Here is a 17,835-nt window from a genome sequence, read left to right on the forward strand (position 1 = left end):
AACTATCGTAATCAAGAAGAATAATATTTATGGAAATTTCAATTTCTCCCGATATTCTTGACCGCGTTAAGAACTAATCAATCGTTTTCAATTACAATTTCTTCACTCACATTAATCTCCTTTTCTTTCTTGCAATGTGTTCCATATGAAACGATAGGTGAGGTAGAAAATTGATGAAATAACGGTGATTTATATGTACACGTGACAATTTAATCATATTAATTATAATATATAAATTATACACGTGTCATTTTACAATATTTATTTTAATAAATATTTCTATCATATAAATGGTGGTACATAGTACACAATGAAAAGTCATTAAGTACCAATACCAAGAAGTACCTATTTTTTTTCCTTTTTTTCTTTCTTTCTTTTAAATCTTATAGCATAAAGGAAAGAGTATAGAATTTATTTACAAAAAATGTAACAAGATTGGGAGAAAGTACTGTTTATGCATACTAAAATATCATATTTATTACGTATGAAAATATTATGAGACATTTTGAGTTTTTAAATATGCACGAATATCCAAATTGTAATTCACTGTGCTGCAATTAAGAGAAGAATGAACATCTTTTTTGCTTATTATGTCGCATCGTGATCGATGTATTTGTATTCCTTTCATCACCATGCACGAAGAATTCAAAAAATTACGAAACGAATGAAATTTTAATAAAGTACGAATGATAATAATAACAAAGTACGAGTTGAGTACGAATTCCTTTTTAACCACCTAAAAACAATGATATAGAAGTATTTAAAAACTCAATCGAGGAAGTATAATCTTGTCACCGTTTTTTTTCAACGATATTCCTTAGCAATGATGTGTATTTTCGTCGAAGTATTGCGTGCACCTTTTAAAAACGAAGGAAAAAAAGAAAAGAAGAGATTAATATTAATTGAGCCGTTGACATAAAGACGTAGAAAAATTTACTTCCGAGATCAAGATATATAATTACAAAAAAGTATATATACGAATAAAAAAAAAAACCAACAACCATAATGTACTTACTTACTTACATGTCTACACGTAAGATTTTCTGATTTATTGTATAGAAGTCACGCAAAAACAAATTTCCGCCTCGAAAGATTCTCATCTTTCAAGCAAGACATTTCCTTCCTTTTTTTAAATATCTTTTATGCGAGAGACAGGGAGTTTAATAAAGTATATTTTTGTTTCGCAAAGTTCGCTTAAATAAATCGTAAAAATGTTCCACTCAGCTTGTCCTTAATGAACTACGCACATTCATACAGACTAGACCAATTTCAGTGTAATGCCGGCCATTCTATTCGAACTGAAACGATTCAAATAGTCGAGAATGGGATAACGAAGAACGTTAAAAGATCAGACGTTTTCCTTTCTTTCTTTAAAATATGAACGCATGGAGAAGAGAAGGGCATTTGCGTGCATTGTCATCACATTACGAGATCAAAATCATTTTTTTCATTTTTCTTTCTTTCTTAAGGTACATACCTTAACAAGATTTTGAAAATTACCTTAACACTAAACTAAAAGAGAGAAAGAGAAGCGAATGTACGATTATAAACGAAGATCACAGGAGAAAATCGTGATAAATTGACTGCACATATTTATGTAAATTTATATTTTTATGAATATAATTTAAAAAATGGGTCTTAGAAAATTGTTTTATTTATTAAACATTGTAAAAGTAACGTACTTTTGATGACATGATTTGATCCATAATGTACTGAATTTTAAAACTGATTTCTTGTAAAAAAATATAGGAAATGTGTCTTATCATGTTCTTTCCCTGTAGTCTTCAAATGATGAGATGCGAAAACTACGCGTTGTATTCTTATGAAATTGTTTAAAACGAAAGAAAAATTTATCACTATATCTGAATATCTGAATCGTATTAAACATAAAGTTCGTGATGATAGTACAGCTATAAAACATAACGATACATGTTCTCGAAAACATATTTTCGCTTTCATAATACACAAGGTCATTTTCAGAAAGATGTAGTAATTTCTTATTAACTCACACAATCACGATACACGTTACTTTTGATAATATACATTTTTTCAATCTTCTCTTTCTTTATATCACCGTCAAACTTTACATGTTTCTCATCTACGAAGTAAAAAAAAATACTTTATTTGTCCCACAAAGTACGAATGAAAAGTCTTAATATAGCAAACTGCCTAAAGTAATTAAATTTCTTCTAGTCTTGTTTCTTTCTTGTCAATACGTATGACGATAATAAATAAATTAAAAAAAGGAAAAAACCGTTAAAATGATTATCATCCTAATGCAGTGTTATTTCATCTTAATAAACTCATTAATTGATTTATTACAATAAAAATCACATAATACCATAGGGATGACGTTAATATATCACATGCATATACAAGTACATTACATGACTGTGCAATATTATACACTTCCAAAAGATCATTATGAACTGTACACCTAACATCTTGTTTTTATAATTGTTTATTTATAAAATCTCATAAACATAACGAATCAAGTACTTTGTATTCTATTTTTACGAGAAAAATTTTATCCACGAATCGTGTAATAAATATAATTATGTATATACATTTTAACGCATTTTAAAGCGTTCAAATAGAAACAAACAATCCAATTTTTATAAAATTTGATTGTAAAAGTATGTACATATCTTAAATTATGTTCATATTTTATTATTTAGCTGTAGTATGAAAAATATACATACAGCAACATCAGAATTTCAAGATATGGTTGTTAGAATACAGTAACATTATCTTTCTTTTTAGATTTCTTCACTGTTTCATAGTTAATCAATTATCCATCATATTTATAATTTCATTATTCAAAATTATCCTGTATAACAATATGTAAAAACATAAAAAAGAAATATTATGTTGCAAAACATAATTATTAATCACAATACAATATTCTATCATAAATTTAACTTGAATTCTAAAACAAACTTTCCTTTTTAAACTAAAAAAGTACTTTTTGTAACAAATCTTCATACTTCATTCGAAAACATTTAAATACATAACAAAATCAATATATCGTTATTGTCATAAAGAAATTATTTCAGTGCATTTCAAATAATATACTACAAAGTACTTTACTACAAAGTACGACATGAAACATACAATTCCTTACAAATGTGAGGTGCAATTACTATGCAGTCGCTCCGAGTCACATAGAAAGAATGCTTCTTCGTAAGCTATTACATATGTAATTAAATATAGACGACTAATCCCAAGCTGTTCTATACCAAACAATTAAATGTACGTGTATATGCTATATGAAAGTTAAATGGACATGTACAGCATGAATGTGAATGTCATGTGCCAAGTCATGTGCGTGTATATATGCTTATAAAATATATCACATTAACTCAATACAAACAATATGAATTAATTAAATAGCAAGAGTATATTCGTGAAACCAGCCTTATAGCGGAATTAAATCCATGATAAGTATATTAGCCGCAAATATTACGGCATCCCCTGATCAGGTACTTAATGTGCACTTGATAATGCGATACCTTGAAAAGAAAAGCATTCGTTTTTCAAAATGATATTTCCATACAAGCATTTTACACTTTTATCAAATTAACTCATTTATGTTCTGCATTAAAAACATTATTAAATTTCTTTTGTGTGTAATGCATTACACTCAACTGTATGTATATTCAATAAAAAAAGGTAATTAACAAAAATTCACTATGTTTTTTATATCATCTACATAATATTCTGTTTATTTATTTTTTAAATGATTTATCTGATAAATAATTTCTATTAAGTTGAAACATCATTTAGAAATTATTATATTTTATTTAATATTTTTAATTCGTTTAATTCATTATTTATCATAACATTTCTTGTTATAATACTGATTCTGCTTTGCTACTATGGTAAAGTAATGATGTATATTGAAAGCAATCAATTTCAATTTAATTTTTTCTAAATTTCATAACTGACTTAAGATAATATGATTAGAAAATTGATTAAAAGATTACGATCATAAATGAGTTAAAAGAGCTTTCACTTAAAATAAATTAAACTAATTAATTTTATATAATGTGCTTTAACTATGCTACGCAAGTGCCCAAACAATTTTAATAAGTTTTGCTTTGCGTTTAGTCTATTTTAAGTAATTATTTACACCGTTTCATTACATTATAAAGGCTTATGCACATAATGATACAAGTTGACATAGACACAAGTCTGATTGATCTTAACTATAAAGAAATTAATCTTAATGATAAAACAAATTTCCATACCAGTTGAATGATAATTATTGATGGAATAACGAATTTTAGCGTGTGTAAAATGAACTGTATCGTTTCCTTTATAAATCTTATATAAAGAAGCATTAACAAAATTAAAGTAAGCACATTATTCCCCTACAGTTTAATTGCCAACATCAGTGAATTATTAAATTTTAAATATTTTTTATGCAAATCTAGGAACGAAAAAAGATCAGCACTGTTTACATAGTAAAATAAAAAAGAAATATGAAGCATAGGTTTTCTCAGAGTTATATGACTTTTGTATTGATATGCTTTTAATTTTTTAAGCAAAAATGATGAAATTTCCACATTTTAATATAAAATAAAAATAGTTTTATAACCCGTAACATATGCATTGTGCATTAACATTTTGCAATTATATTTAGTACGTGGATCATCCAAGAAACACAAAATTGATTAATAAACTTAACAGTTTGATGATAATATCGACAAATCTTTTATAATTTTAATTAATGAGAAGAAACAGTAATTGTTATTGCTTTTTCATGTAAGGACAGAAATATCAAATGAATATTAGATATTTAATAAATATTTGTGCTTATAGAAATTCATTTGACTAGTTGGTCATGATCCACTATGTTATTAATAAATTGTCATGACAGTGCTTTATATATACAATCATGGAAGAATGACTTTTATGATATCAACCAGTCGTTAATTAATATTCATTGGAGCAAGCAGGTACTGGCTTTCTTGCGGATTTAAAGCATATATAAAATTCACATCTTTTTCTAGAGATCTTTTATACGTAATGCCATCTTTTTCTGAAACTTGCAACTCAACTATTTTTTTGTGAAGGAATTAACTTGTTTATTATACCTTAGAAAGAATATACTGGTATACACTCTAGTGTTGCTATTAATCTTTTAATACTTCATTAATGAAAAAAATTTAAAGAGAATTCAATTATTTTTCTACAAAATATTTAAGCGTTAATAATTAATTCTTATACATACACATCGTTCGGTGTTAAATATATTACTCTTAAAAATTATAAAAAATGAATTTAATGCTTTCAACATTAAACCTATAAATTAGATATGTAAAAAGTAGTATAAAAACGATGAAAGAGAAAGAGAAACGACGTATCGCGTAAGTAATATATATTATATAAATAGTCAATGATAATCAACTTTTACTAAATTACATCATCGCTGGTTGATAATAATGAAACTTATAGTATTATAAAAGGGACACACATTATACACATTAAATGTATCCATCAAATGTGTGAAAGGAAGACGTTTGCGGATAAATTAAAAAAAAAAATCTTTGTTTCATTCCTCCAGACTGCTCAATGAAAAACCGTATAATTCCAATATATATAACGCTATTAAAAATTAGAAGTTCAATTTGGAAAAATGATTCGGTTACCTATATGTACGATTTAATAATTTAGTACATAAATAAACACGCGCGTGGCATTACACATTAGTTTATCTCTTGAAGCTCATTAAACAAATTGGGTAAAATAAATCTATCCCTTCATTACCAATTATAATATACTTAACTTAAAAATTCCTTTGTTTACAAAATTTCTATCTATCACATAAAACACTGTACACGTTTCAAAAAATCATTATGAAACATTAACACTTATTTCGCACCGTTCGAAAGCCAATACACAATTGTACCACTAAACTAAAAAAGTTTACAGAGATATTTAAAAAATATAAAAAATGTAGAGAAATATGAGAGAGAGAGAGAGAGAGAGAGAGAGAGAGAGAGAGAGAGAGAGAATCAATAAGTTGGTGATTATTTCAAAATAAATTTGGCGTTTCTAACATTTACATCAATCCTCTCAAATGATAACGGCAGGTTTTTCAATGTGTATTAATGGCTGGTTTTGGATGATCACATGACTTAAAATGGCTTCATTTGCCAAAGACATTAAATACAGTTTGTATGCTGGACTAGCTTCGGATTACGACTTGAACAAGATTTGTGTCTATAACAAGTCGTCATAGATTTAGGCATATGCTGTAGGAGGATCGAATACAGATTGAGTCTTCAATTTTTCTATGCTTCTAACAAATAAGATATGCCGCTAGTCGTTCGTCGATCCAATTTATATCGTTTTTCTAGCTCTTTATATCTACATTATGGTATTTTTAAATAGAAAGTGTGTGAAAATCGATATAATTCGAACGCTATAAAAAATTAGTAAAATATACAGTTTTCTGTTAAACGTCAACAGTAAATTTATCAAACGTTACCATCTAAATAGAAGTACTAAATTTAATTTAAAATTTAATAATTGTCTATAACTAGATTACGCATGTCACTGTTGCCTCACTTTAGTTTTAATTCTTCTTAATACATCTGTTGCAAGTACCAAAAAGATGAAGAAGGTACCTGTTAGATCGACCTACAGCACGTTTAACAGAACGTAACTAATTTTTAAATACTTTTTTAATTTAGTATTAGTCACGTCCCATGGTCATAAGTAGTTAATAACGTTGTATTAGTTCAGGTGACAAGTACGATATAAAACATGTTTCCAGAAGCCTCCCATGGAAGACATTTATAAAAGATATCTCCTGTTATATGAAATTTGACAAATTTATAGCATGAGCCACGTTTTTTAAGCAAATGTTACACAAATATTCTACACTATAAGTGTTAAAAAGATCTTATATCTCATTAGTCCTATGCATTTTAAATATAAAACTTTGATTTCAATAAAACAAATATATGCACGTATAAAACATAAATTCATATTTATACTTCCATTGAGAAACAGACTGAAACATGTTTATGAAATATATACCCAACTTTTGTGAAGTCATAATGTGGCCAAAAATTGTTTCTTCAAGCTTCGGTAGACGCTATTAGGGAATTCTTGGGTGTATACGCTGTCGCATTTGGATCCAAATTTGAAACTGTACACCCTGGACAGAGACTTTCATTTGAACGTATTTTCGTACCTACTACTCGTACTTCATTATTTAATCGAAGCTTAGATGTCGCACAGGTTGGCGCAGGTCCAAATGTATCCTGTGGCATTACAGCTAAATCTTGAGCTATTTTTGCTTTTAACATTTCAATTTCCTTTTCTTGAGATCTAATTAAACCTGATTCAACAATATGCGATATTTAACATACACATACATACATAAATATATGTATATATATATTGATTTAATATACATATACTAAAATATATAAAAATATTGAAAAATTGATGTTTTGGTCCCACTTAAGTTTATACATTTCCTTGATTACCAAAAATATTTAAGATTTATAATTGTAAATCAAATCCTACTTACTTTCTCTGATTTCTAATTGTCGCTTGGCTTCACCAAGTGCAGAAAATAGATCAAGCTTTATGCGCGTTTCTGCACTTAAGTTGTCTTCTAAATGCGCAGTTCTATCTTGTAGCGCATTTAGTGCACCGAGTAAAATTTCAGACTCTTTATGATTTTCCTTACAACGAGTTACATCTTTTTCTAATATGTTGCATCTAAGAAAATATATAAGAAATTAACATCTGATATATAGTTTAGTGAATTTACAATACAAAAAGTATTTAATTATTAACATATTAAAAACCTTCGAACTTAATTTAATTGTTTACATTTGAATGAAATTTTGACTATTACCTAGTATATTTACGACACTATAGATATTATTGTTTTATATTTCGATGTGTCAGCTTATATTTATATTTAAAATATTATTTACATAAAAATTTGTTTATTATTTCAACATCTTTACCTCTCTTCCTTCGTTTTAAGTTCTCGCCGTAAGTTTTTGAGATCTTGTTCCATTTGTGTTCTACGACTTTTACAAGTATCTGTACATTCTTGTCTAATAAGTGGCGGAGGTGGAGGCGGAATTGCAGATCGTGCTTCTTCTGCAGCTCGTCGTGCTCGCCTCTCGGAAATTAAAGATGTTTCGCAAGCAGTGCGCTGTTTCCGCTCTTCTACGATTCGTTTTTCCAACGAAGCCATCGTTTGTTTATCTAATTGACGAGCTGTTACTAATCCGTGTAATCTATCCAAAATACAAATATTTATGTATATAAATAAAAATATATTTAATAGTGTAAAAATATCTACGCGTATACGCGTATTAGAAGAAAAATAGATCTTTTAAGTACTATTTTAACAGTATAGAAATGATACTGTGTGTGTGTATACGCACTTGCTTTGCAACTGATCATTATCATGCTGAAGTTGCTGTATATCACCCTTAGCTTGACGTTCTCCATTTTGTAGAGAACTAATCTGGGAACGTAGTTCCTGTTCCAGTTGTCGACTGGATTGCAGATCTGACTTCAAGCGTTTTATGTCAACTTCGAGCCTGCGACACATCAGTAACCTATTTAAACGATATTATATTACACTAAAGAAAAAATCTGATAATATAGAGTTACATATCTTTCAATTCAATAAAAATAATAATTACATTTTAAGAAAATCTTAAGGATTAAGGTATAAGGAAAGTATAAGTATACACAGTATTAAATCTCAATTTTATATATGGATATAAAAATGAAGAGCACAAAAAATATGTTGCATAAAATAACATTTTTGTTAATTCACTAATTGATGTAAATAACATACCTTTGACAATATTCATCTTGCTGCTTTTGCTGCTCAGTTATATTATCAACCGTGGCTTTCACTTGACGTGTTTTTCGTTCACGTTGAGTATTAACAGTGGACGATGATTCCCGATTTTCTTTTATATTATTCCACTTTCCTGTTACAGAACCATTAGTCTGTGATTTTATTGTAGTATGCCCACAATTTACACCTTTAATAAATTTGTCTTTCTCTACTTCATTGGCATCAAAATCATTTATTGATCTATAATTTTTATTTAAAATGTTAACGAATCTTTTATTACTTTACATAATATGGATACTGTTTAGTTTCCAAGATACACATGTCACCCAACTTACCCAATTCTTTCAATGAATTGCATATCACTGTGATTAACAGTATTCCCATTTGTATGTATAAATCTTTTATCGTTTTTATCAGATTGTGATACATTTGTTACATTATGCTTATTATGCTGCTCTTCTTGCTTTTCACCTTTGTCTAAGGACTTCCTATGATTATTTTTTGTTGTTACATTTTGGTTTGTTGATATAATTTGTGTCCCTATATGTAAACTACCATTTTGTACACCTGTTTCTACAGAATTATTACTGCTTCCTACAATACATTTTATGATTAAGCTATATTACTATTTTGCTATTATATATATATATTAAAAGTTGAAAATAAATACAAACTACCTCTACTTTTTTCAGGACTTGGATTGCACTGCAAATTTAATTTATTATTTTGTGACTTAACATGTTGCTCTAATGTTGTAATATGTGTTTGTGATTGAACTTGTATCGGTTGTATCGTAGTGGAAGTTTGTTGCTCTAGAGGCAGTGCTTGCTGCAATAGTTGTAGATAGAATTCATTCTCCTTCGCTACATCTTTTTGTTTTCTCTGGCAAAAAAAGGCAGTCATGTAAATAAAACCTTTAAAAATAGTCTTTGAATGATTATGTATTAATTACAGATTTACCTGTCTCATTCTGTAGCCAATATAGGTCTTAAAACCAAAACCTAATGTAACTACTGGATAACCAATGCTGAAAAAAGATAATACTTACAATTATTTTTATTATTACATTTGAATTAATATTGTCAATTCAATATTAAAATAGTAAAGTATGTTTTATTTATAATAACAGATTTTGTATAGTAATACAGGAATAGGTTATTACTTTTTTGTTAGTCATAAAATTGTTCCTCTGAAGTGTATCTTACAATATTCAGTGGCAAAGAATAAATGCATAAATAAAGAAAGGAAAGAGAGTATAATAACAAAAATATATATACCAGTGTGCTGCGAATGGTCGACAAAGATCCAAATGAAAGGGCATATGTCTCAAATCTCTTAATCGAACTGCTGCTTCTATGTATAGAAATAGTAACCATAACATCACAGTTGGAAGACACACACCTTTATCTGTTCCATATACAATATATTTATATCAATCTCATTGCAATTCAAACAACTTAAAGATATGTTTATATTTACCTGTGTGCCAAACATATTGTACCCAAACATAAGTGCTAGCAGCAAAAAACAACCAATGTACTGGTATGAAAAAGAAACAAATCATATCTGATGTAAGAGCAATAGAAATAAAAAATACAGAGAAGGCCTGGAAATATAATAATCTATGTTATTTTAAAATCAGGTATAAGCACACGTGTTTTGAAATGTAGATTACTTACCAAGCCTTGATATTTAAAAGAATCGTAAACAGTTCTGAGAAGTAGCCAAAACGGCCACAAAAATTCAAATCGGAATTCTAAAATGAAGTCTGCCAAAATTACCATGGCCCATAGTAGGAGAAATTTTAGATAAAGTAAAGTACTGAAATAAAAAATTTCATTATTTTATTATCATTCTTGTAACACAATTATATAATTAAGGATCTAAATTGCAAAAGTATAAAATATTTCAAAGGAAACAAACCCTGCGACAAAACAAAATAAACACCTCTTAACTAAATAAAATAAATAACAAATCTGAATTATATAATTATATGATGTAAGCCAACGTTAATATAGTTTTTAAGAAAAAGGAATAAATGAAGGAAAAGTTGTTGAACTGGCAAATTTCTTTGATGTGGTTAGACGTAAAAATCTTTCAATTACATGGCACGTTAGACGAAAAATTGTGAATACTGGTAAGAAAACAATTATAAAGATGTAACTCAACAAATGTTTTTGTAAAAAACAGGCACACATGGTCAAGGTTTTAGTGAAATGTCAAGCAGCTTCTGGGAAGCGGTGGATGATCACGTATTGACACAATGTATCACAGAGGTTTCGCACTTCGTATCAACCCGAAAGTACGTAACAGTTTTCGATCGACGATTTGACAAATATCTCGAGGAGCGATCGGTCAGATTTTTGGTTATTTTTAAAATTAGCCGTTCCAAATGAGAAGACATATGGCGGCGAAAACTTACCTTCCGTAGATCCCCTCAGTGAGCTTGTTGCGTTTCAAGGGCCTCCGAAGCTTACCACACTCGACATTTCTTCTCTTCATATTCCTCGACGCTTTCACCACCGGCCAAACCGACGTTATTCGCGGCGAGCAACAAAATGGAAAAAACCGCAAATCTTCACGGCGGAGTCGCGAAAAAAATCCACTGTCTCGCGCGCGCGACTTCTATCAGTCTCTTTTGTTGTCATTCGTCTGCGGACAGATTCGAGGTTTTACGGCGGTTTACCGAGCAGCTGATTGGTCCATTGTGGGATATGGCGCTAATCAGCAACAAAAATCACCTGCTGGGATATTTTAGTTTGCAATGCACTTGCGACTGATTTACACTTATATCGTACCCTACTCGGTAAATAAACAGGCATGGAAAGAACTAAGTAATTTTTGCAGAAAATGTTTCCAGATAATGGACTTTATCGATCGTACATGGTTTCGATTGTACCGTAGGTCAATCGACTTGTTTCACTTACGTTAACAGCGCTCTGACCTAGCGATACGTGAACTACCTTTCTCTTACTCTTTTGCTACCTCTCTATCTCTGTTTTGTTCCCGCTTCATCTTGTCACCTGATATATATAAGTATATTATATATAATATATAAGTTTATCTTGTTGTTTAACGCAAAGCATTTTCTATTAATCTTTTTTTATCTGCCTATCTATTTTATTTATTTATCTATAGTAAAAAGAAGTTTGAAAAATTATTTATCTTGTTCTTACTCGTATTCATCATTTGCCGATGTTGAGTTACAAAGGAGATTTACATAGGACATAAAAAAAGTCTGAAATGTCTTGTTTTATTAATAATCAAACAGGTACATTTATTGAAATAATTATTAGTAATAACTAATAATAAGTAAATTTATCATAGATAATTTTACTTATTCTATTTATCACTTGCAGTCTCTGCTGATGTAACATATTGATACCGATGATGAATGTTAAAATGGATGAGTGTGTACACTTAATTCTAGTGAATTGCATTGTTATGAGCATTACAGCCGAAATATGCTTTGAAATAACAAATAGAAGTATACCCACTGTACAAAATTATGTCTTTGTTATATTTTTTTATTTCATAATCTTGAAGATTTTAACCATTTTATTTCAGTGTATCCACAGTACAAATATTCTGATTGTAGAAAGCACTGATATTAAATTTAATGTAAATATGTTGTCTTACATTAATTTAATATGTTTTATTATGGTAACCATGACTAAATATCATTATATTTATAACTACATGCAAATATTTGACGCATTCACATGTTTTATATGCTCTGGAATTTCATATATATTATTACTAATCACGAACTCATATGAAAAGAGAAAAGAAAATAGTTTTGATATTAAGTCAATGAAGGGTTTGGATTATGGAACCTCTATGGCATACAGTTATTATTATGGATATTTAAGAATAATACTTCCTTCAACAGGATCTATTAACAAAGGTTTAATTGAAAAGATAGAAAATATTGAAGACAGTCATGGTATATATATAAGTGTTCACAAACTATTTATTTTAATTCCTTCATCATCGTACATTCCACCTAATCTGAAAGAAGCTTCATATCATTGGATGGAAAGTGCAATGAATTTAGAAAAGGAAGTATTGAATCGAGCAGGAGTTAAAGGGCGAACATATCACAATAGTGTATATAAAATTTATCCCAATGGTCAAAGATTAGAGACACCTTTCTATATAGTGGTAGAAGGTGCATCACCTTTGTTAACTTTCTATGAAGTTCAAAAACACGCTCACAATGAAACAAATGTTTATAAGAAATACTGCAAATTAATCATACAGAAATTTTATGAAAAATTAAAACAGTTAATAGATGCTGATCCAGAATGCGCGGATCTTTGCGAATTAATTTATTACAATGATTATGACAATAATGGAACAAAAGTCAATGTGGCGAAAGTTATTTTAGACAGAATATTCAAAATTCAGAACATAACTGGAGAAAATACATACAGTATATTTACCTGAATTTTAACGCACTCTAATGGCATAAAAAATAACACATTATTAAGCTATGTTAATGTGATATAACAATATAACAGTTATACAAATATTGGCTAATCTTTGACAAATATATAGTATATATTTGGTTTAACTCTTTAATAAATGAAAATTAATATTTTATACGAAATTATTTTATATGAAAGAAATAAATGTATATTTAAATACATAGAATTTTATATATTGATATTTAATATAATTTACAACTTATAATTAAATCTATATCATGATTAAGTCTGTTAAACATTTTGAATTTCTAAAATATCATTTTCATAGGAAACGAAAAATATATTTTCGATTTTCTTTACTTTTACCAAATTTTCCCTATTCTTCTCATAAAATAAATGTTAAAGATTGAAAATTTTTCATCTATTTTATGATATATTTTGATCTACAAAATTCGATTGTATAAAACTTAATTGTGAAAATATTTAATCATATTAAAACATTATATTGAAATAAAAGTCGAATAACTTAATTTACATAACAAAAATAAATTCTCTATGGACTAAAACAGCTCCCTAATAAGTCTGTAACTATGATTCACAAGTAATAACTTTTATTATCAAAATATCATTTATTCATTGTAGTACAAATATATGTGAAATTATAAAGTAATACATCCAATAGTGCAAACATGAATGTACTGATTAAAATTTTTTGTCACCTTTATTAGCATATAAGATGATAATGCAATGAATCAGTGTAACTATATCAATTATATTTAACATTTTTAGATGTTATAAACACTTATTACTATTTAAGGCCCCTAATGGCACATAGTTATATAAAAATTGCTAATATATTTTTCTGTTATATATTGATATTTACTATTCATTAAAGTGGCTGGCACAACATGAATATATTGTAATTACAGTTTCTTACATGTCCATCTCAAATTGTTCTGCAGATTCTTCAATTACTGGAGTATCTGTAACATGTTACAATCAAAAAGTTATGGCATAACCTATCCAAAATCTAAATCATATTATTGTAATCAGACTGCAGATGTTTATACAAAAAGATATTTTTATGAATACCATGCAATTTTGCACGTTTACATTTCCTATAAATACATAAAAATCTATAATTTACTAGTAGTCTTGCGAAATAAGTATTGACCTTTGTTAATTTGATTTTTCGCTGATGTTGAGAGACTTGATGTATTTTTTAATAACTCTCCGGGTATGGATGGCATATTTCGTGGTGGTGTTCGTGATATGGGAGAATTTCGTAAATTCATCAAGAAATCACGTTCATAAACAATACGTGTACCTAGAAAAAATTATTAATTATTTATATAATGAGAATATTCTTTACGCTCTCTCAAAAAATTATATACAATTATATTAATAATTATAGTAATATCTCATATGTACTATCACGATCATATTATAAACAGCTCTTGACACTCATACACTGAAATCTAGAGAAACTGTCCGAAAATTTAATTGTAATTAATTGTGAAAGATCAACATGGGAGACAAGAAGATTCTTGTTCTGCGCATGCATGACATGCTATAAATGTTTCAGACAGAGATAGAGATACTGTACTCGTCTCTGTTTGTTTCGTACAAACACGTACTTTATTAATTTTTTACAACTAGTCATGATTCAATTTTCGGATGGTTTTCTTTACTGAGTGTCTAGACCAATTTATATAATTGTGTGTCGCATATTTGAATTTTGAACAAATATTGTGATGTTTAACTAATAACTGAAATTTAAATTTAATTGTAAGATTATAATTGAACTACAATAAACTTAATCTCTTAAGAAAAGATGAAATACACTCCCAAAAAAAAGTTACTAGAACATGATAAATTATAAACATAATACAAAGTACAAGATGTTTTACAAGAATGAAAACTAATAAAATGGATGAAAACAATTGAAAAATGTATAAAGTTTATACAATTACATTAATATCTTCTATATAATAAAATTATATTGATATGTGTACATTATAACTTCACAATATAATCAGACCTAATCCATGCCAAAGTAAAAAGTATCAAAAATATTTTTATGAGTACTTCGGAAACTAGATCCGGACTGCGACTATACATACATATAAATAAAATTACTCAAAATCATGACCTTGACATCATATTTGAAAATCATGAACATTGGTGGAATATATTCTGATCAATATAATTACCTAAATTATTGTTTAATGGGTTAATAGTTTACTAGTAACGTAAAAGAAGAAAGACACTAACCTCCGGGTGTAGTTGAAAAAAGCGTTCCACCGGGGGTAGATGAATAATCAATAGGTAACTGACTGGGATCGTTAATAACGACTCGTTTGGAAGGTATGTTTTGGCTCTGGGTAGCTTGCCTAGCAATCGGCGATGCAGACATGCTTGATCTTTCAGTTTTTTCAAGAATAAAAAGAATTTCAGTTCAGGAAAATTGCTTTAAATAAAACATAAATATAAGGTTTGTAAAACGATTCGCTATGGCTGTTGACAAATAATTTTACTGCGTAATTTACAAAAAATGACGAAGTCCTTATGCTCGATTTGGAGATACGAATATAAACAGAATCATTGAAAGAATTGGTTTTGATAAGAATTTTAAACGAATTTCATGCCCACTGTTTAAGTCAGTTAGAATATTGCACGGACGCAATAAAATTAATTAAGTATAAACAAAGTATAACATACGTGTAACCTAAAAGATCGAATCACGAACGAACACAACAATTCACAACACAAAGTCTCACCATACGATAAGTAATTGTTTTATATAAGTTCACAAGTTCTCCCCACTTCTAAGATACTACAGAAATACTACCCAAAGCATTACCAATCATTGGCGCGAACTATCGTGTTATCATTGTACTAAATTAAATTCAAGTACGTTAATTAGTAATTATGTATTCAAATGTTATAACACGTTTTAAATATTGTAAACACGAGTATTCTATGTATTTACATATCTATGCAGCAAGATTATATTAAAAGCATTTAAATTCCAGATTATATTAATATATAACTTTATTATGAAATTTTAATATGTTTTTCAATCTTAATCAATAAATAATATATTATAAACAACAAAAATATTTAAAATATTAATCGAAATTTAATTTTAAATGTTCAATAGTATATAGCTATTCTATTTTTACTAATAATCATTATTAAAAATTGGAGTTTTTAATAATTTTCTAGTAATCATGAATTTGTTGAAGAAAAATTGAATAATTTGGATATATGTAACTTTGTGAAGCTAGTTGTGCAGTTAAGTATTTTTTGTTAGTGATCACATTTTTTATGCAACGTTAAATTATTGATTAAACTATTTAGAGATGAACAAAAGTATAATATAAAAAGTCCTCCATTATTAATCATATACATTTTTAATACATAGAATAAAAGTATATGATAATATCTACCTTCCTCGCCATATTATTATTCCTGCAATATTTTTTATTTTCTCAGATATTGTACTATCAAGTACTTAATCTATTTAGTTTGAATTATTACGGAATTAAATTTGTTTAATTATATAAAAAAACAAAATATAGATATTTACAAATATCTAAACATAAAAATCCATAACGAGAAAAGATCAATAATATTTGAATGTCATTTAACAAATGAAAAACTTTAGTTTTTAATTTATAAGTATTACTTAACGGTACTGAAGCCACAAAAATTTAAGTAGTTTATGACTGACCATTATCGATATTAAAAATATATAACAATTTAATTTTTTATTTAAAAGATTTTTATTGTAATTAAACTAAAGTTGAACGAATAAAGAAAGATAATGTACCTACTAATGTTATCAAATGTTCTTTAATAAATTAATCGTGTTCATGTACTTTTTAAATATTATTCCAATTCTCGTTATTATATTTGAAACATGATTACACATTTTACTAATACATTTGGTATTAGTATGTACATGGTTCAAAAAGTGTAAATAAAAGTGTATTCACGTCCGGCGTTTTCCACCATGGTGGCAGCGACATACTTCCGAATCATTTGCTATTTTTGATTTGAAGAATTTTTAGTTCAAGATCAGAATGTTTCTTAATGGAGAAGATTAGAATATATTACTCGAACTTTCTCCTTTTCGATATAAATAGCAAATATATAAACCCGATTAAAAATTCATAATTAACTCTTCCTTTTTTAAACAACTTATACATTTGACGAAGAAACTTCGTATTATTATCGAAATTCAATGCATCATTGGACATACCATATCTTAGTACACTTCCTCTTGAGAAATACAGCGACATTTCGGTAATTTAATAAGTTAGCAATTAATAATCGTTTGGTTAGTTATTCATCGATATTTAAGGGTCACTTGGAATTGAAAGAAATCAGACTTTGAATGCTTAGTTTCTAAAAGCAAATTTCTAATATTGAAATTATGAAAGCAACAGGCTTGAGAACAATTCGGGCTTTCGATCCATTTTAATATTAACTTGTGCCAATACATTACAGTCATATCGATTATTTGTTGTTACATACACATTATTA

General features: G+C 27.9%; 3 protein-coding genes across 9 annotated transcripts; 1 reads left to right on the forward strand and 2 right to left on the reverse strand.

Moving 5' to 3' along the window:
• Positions 1-188: 188 nt before the first annotated feature.
• LOC132914938 (macoilin-1) lies at positions 189-11,803 on the reverse strand. Of its 4 annotated transcripts, XR_009659732.1 has the most exons (13): positions 11,277-11,802; positions 10,534-10,675; positions 10,334-10,460; positions 10,132-10,261; positions 9,815-9,881; positions 9,529-9,736; positions 9,190-9,448; positions 8,849-9,094; positions 8,427-8,603; positions 7,998-8,276; positions 7,550-7,743; positions 1,024-7,354; positions 189-857 (listed from the first exon to the last, which is right to left on the reverse strand). XR_009659732.1 is itself a non-coding variant. In XM_060974466.1 (12 exons), exons 1-12 carry the CDS (start codon positions 11,354-11,356, stop codon positions 7,092-7,094), a joined length of 2,154 nt encoding a protein of 717 aa, XP_060830449.1. In that variant the 5' UTR covers positions 11,357-11,803; the 3' UTR covers positions 189-7,091. The 4 variants fall into 4 exon arrangements, 3 of the variants coding, with proteins under 3 accessions (XP_060830449.1, XP_060830448.1, XP_060830447.1); XM_060974466.1 differs by having other exon boundaries at positions 189-7,354; positions 8,427-8,585; positions 11,277-11,803; XM_060974465.1 differs by having other exon boundaries at positions 189-7,354; positions 9,532-9,736.
• Positions 11,804-12,237: 434 nt separating this feature from the next.
• On the forward strand, positions 12,238-13,978 carry LOC132914951 (stimulator of interferon genes protein homolog). Its single transcript, XM_060974495.1, has one exon. The coding sequence runs from the start codon at positions 12,242-12,244 to the stop codon at positions 13,301-13,303; it is 1,062 nt and encodes a 353-aa protein (XP_060830478.1). The 5' UTR covers positions 12,238-12,241; the 3' UTR covers positions 13,304-13,978.
• On the reverse strand, positions 13,894-16,160 carry LOC132914959 (eukaryotic translation initiation factor 4E-binding protein). 4 transcript variants are annotated; one of them, XM_060974506.1, is made up of 4 exons: positions 16,006-16,160; positions 15,559-15,707; positions 14,459-14,611; positions 13,894-14,267 (listed from the first exon to the last, which is right to left on the reverse strand). In XM_060974506.1, exons 2-4 carry the CDS (start codon positions 15,698-15,700, stop codon positions 14,218-14,220), a joined length of 345 nt encoding a protein of 114 aa, XP_060830489.1. In that variant the 5' UTR covers positions 15,701-15,707; positions 16,006-16,160; the 3' UTR covers positions 13,894-14,217. The 4 variants fall into 4 exon arrangements, with proteins under 4 accessions (XP_060830489.1, XP_060830490.1, XP_060830491.1 ...); XM_060974507.1 differs by having other exon boundaries at positions 15,559-15,754; positions 16,006-16,148; XM_060974508.1 differs by having other exon boundaries at positions 16,065-16,083.
• Positions 16,161-17,835: the final 1,675 nt, after the last annotated feature.

Source organism: Bombus pascuorum, chromosome 15, assembly GCF_905332965.1.
Source record: "Bombus pascuorum chromosome 15, iyBomPasc1.1, whole genome shotgun sequence".
NCBI lineage: Eukaryota > Metazoa > Arthropoda > Insecta > Hymenoptera > Apidae > Bombus > Bombus pascuorum.

Coding starts and splice junctions, on each gene's coding strand:
- LOC132914959 (XM_060974506.1), bottom strand. CDS start 15,700: ATGTCTGCATCGCCGATTGCTAGGCAAGCTACCCAGAGCCAAAACATA. Junction 14,612..15,558: donor TTTTTCAACTACACCCGGAG/GTTAGTGTCTTT, acceptor AATTTTTTCTAG/GTACACGTATTGTTTATGAA. Junction 14,268..14,458: donor GAAAAATCAAATTAACAAAG/GTCAATACTTAT, acceptor AACATGTTACAG/ATACTCCAGTAATTGAAGAA.
- LOC132914938 (XM_060974464.1), bottom strand. CDS start 11,356: ATGAAGAGAAGAAATGTCGAGTGTGGTAAGCTTCGGAGGCCCTTGAAA. Junction 10,676..11,276: donor ACTGAGGGGATCTACGGAAG/GTAAGTTTTCGC, acceptor TTTTTATTTCAG/TACTTTACTTTATCTAAAAT. Junction 9,882..10,131: donor CGACCATTCGCAGCACACTG/GTATATATATTT, acceptor ATCTTTTTTCAG/CATTGGTTATCCAGTAGTTA.
- LOC132914951 (XM_060974495.1), top strand. CDS start 12,242: ATGATGAATGTTAAAATGGATGAGTGTGTACACTTAATTCTAGTGAAT.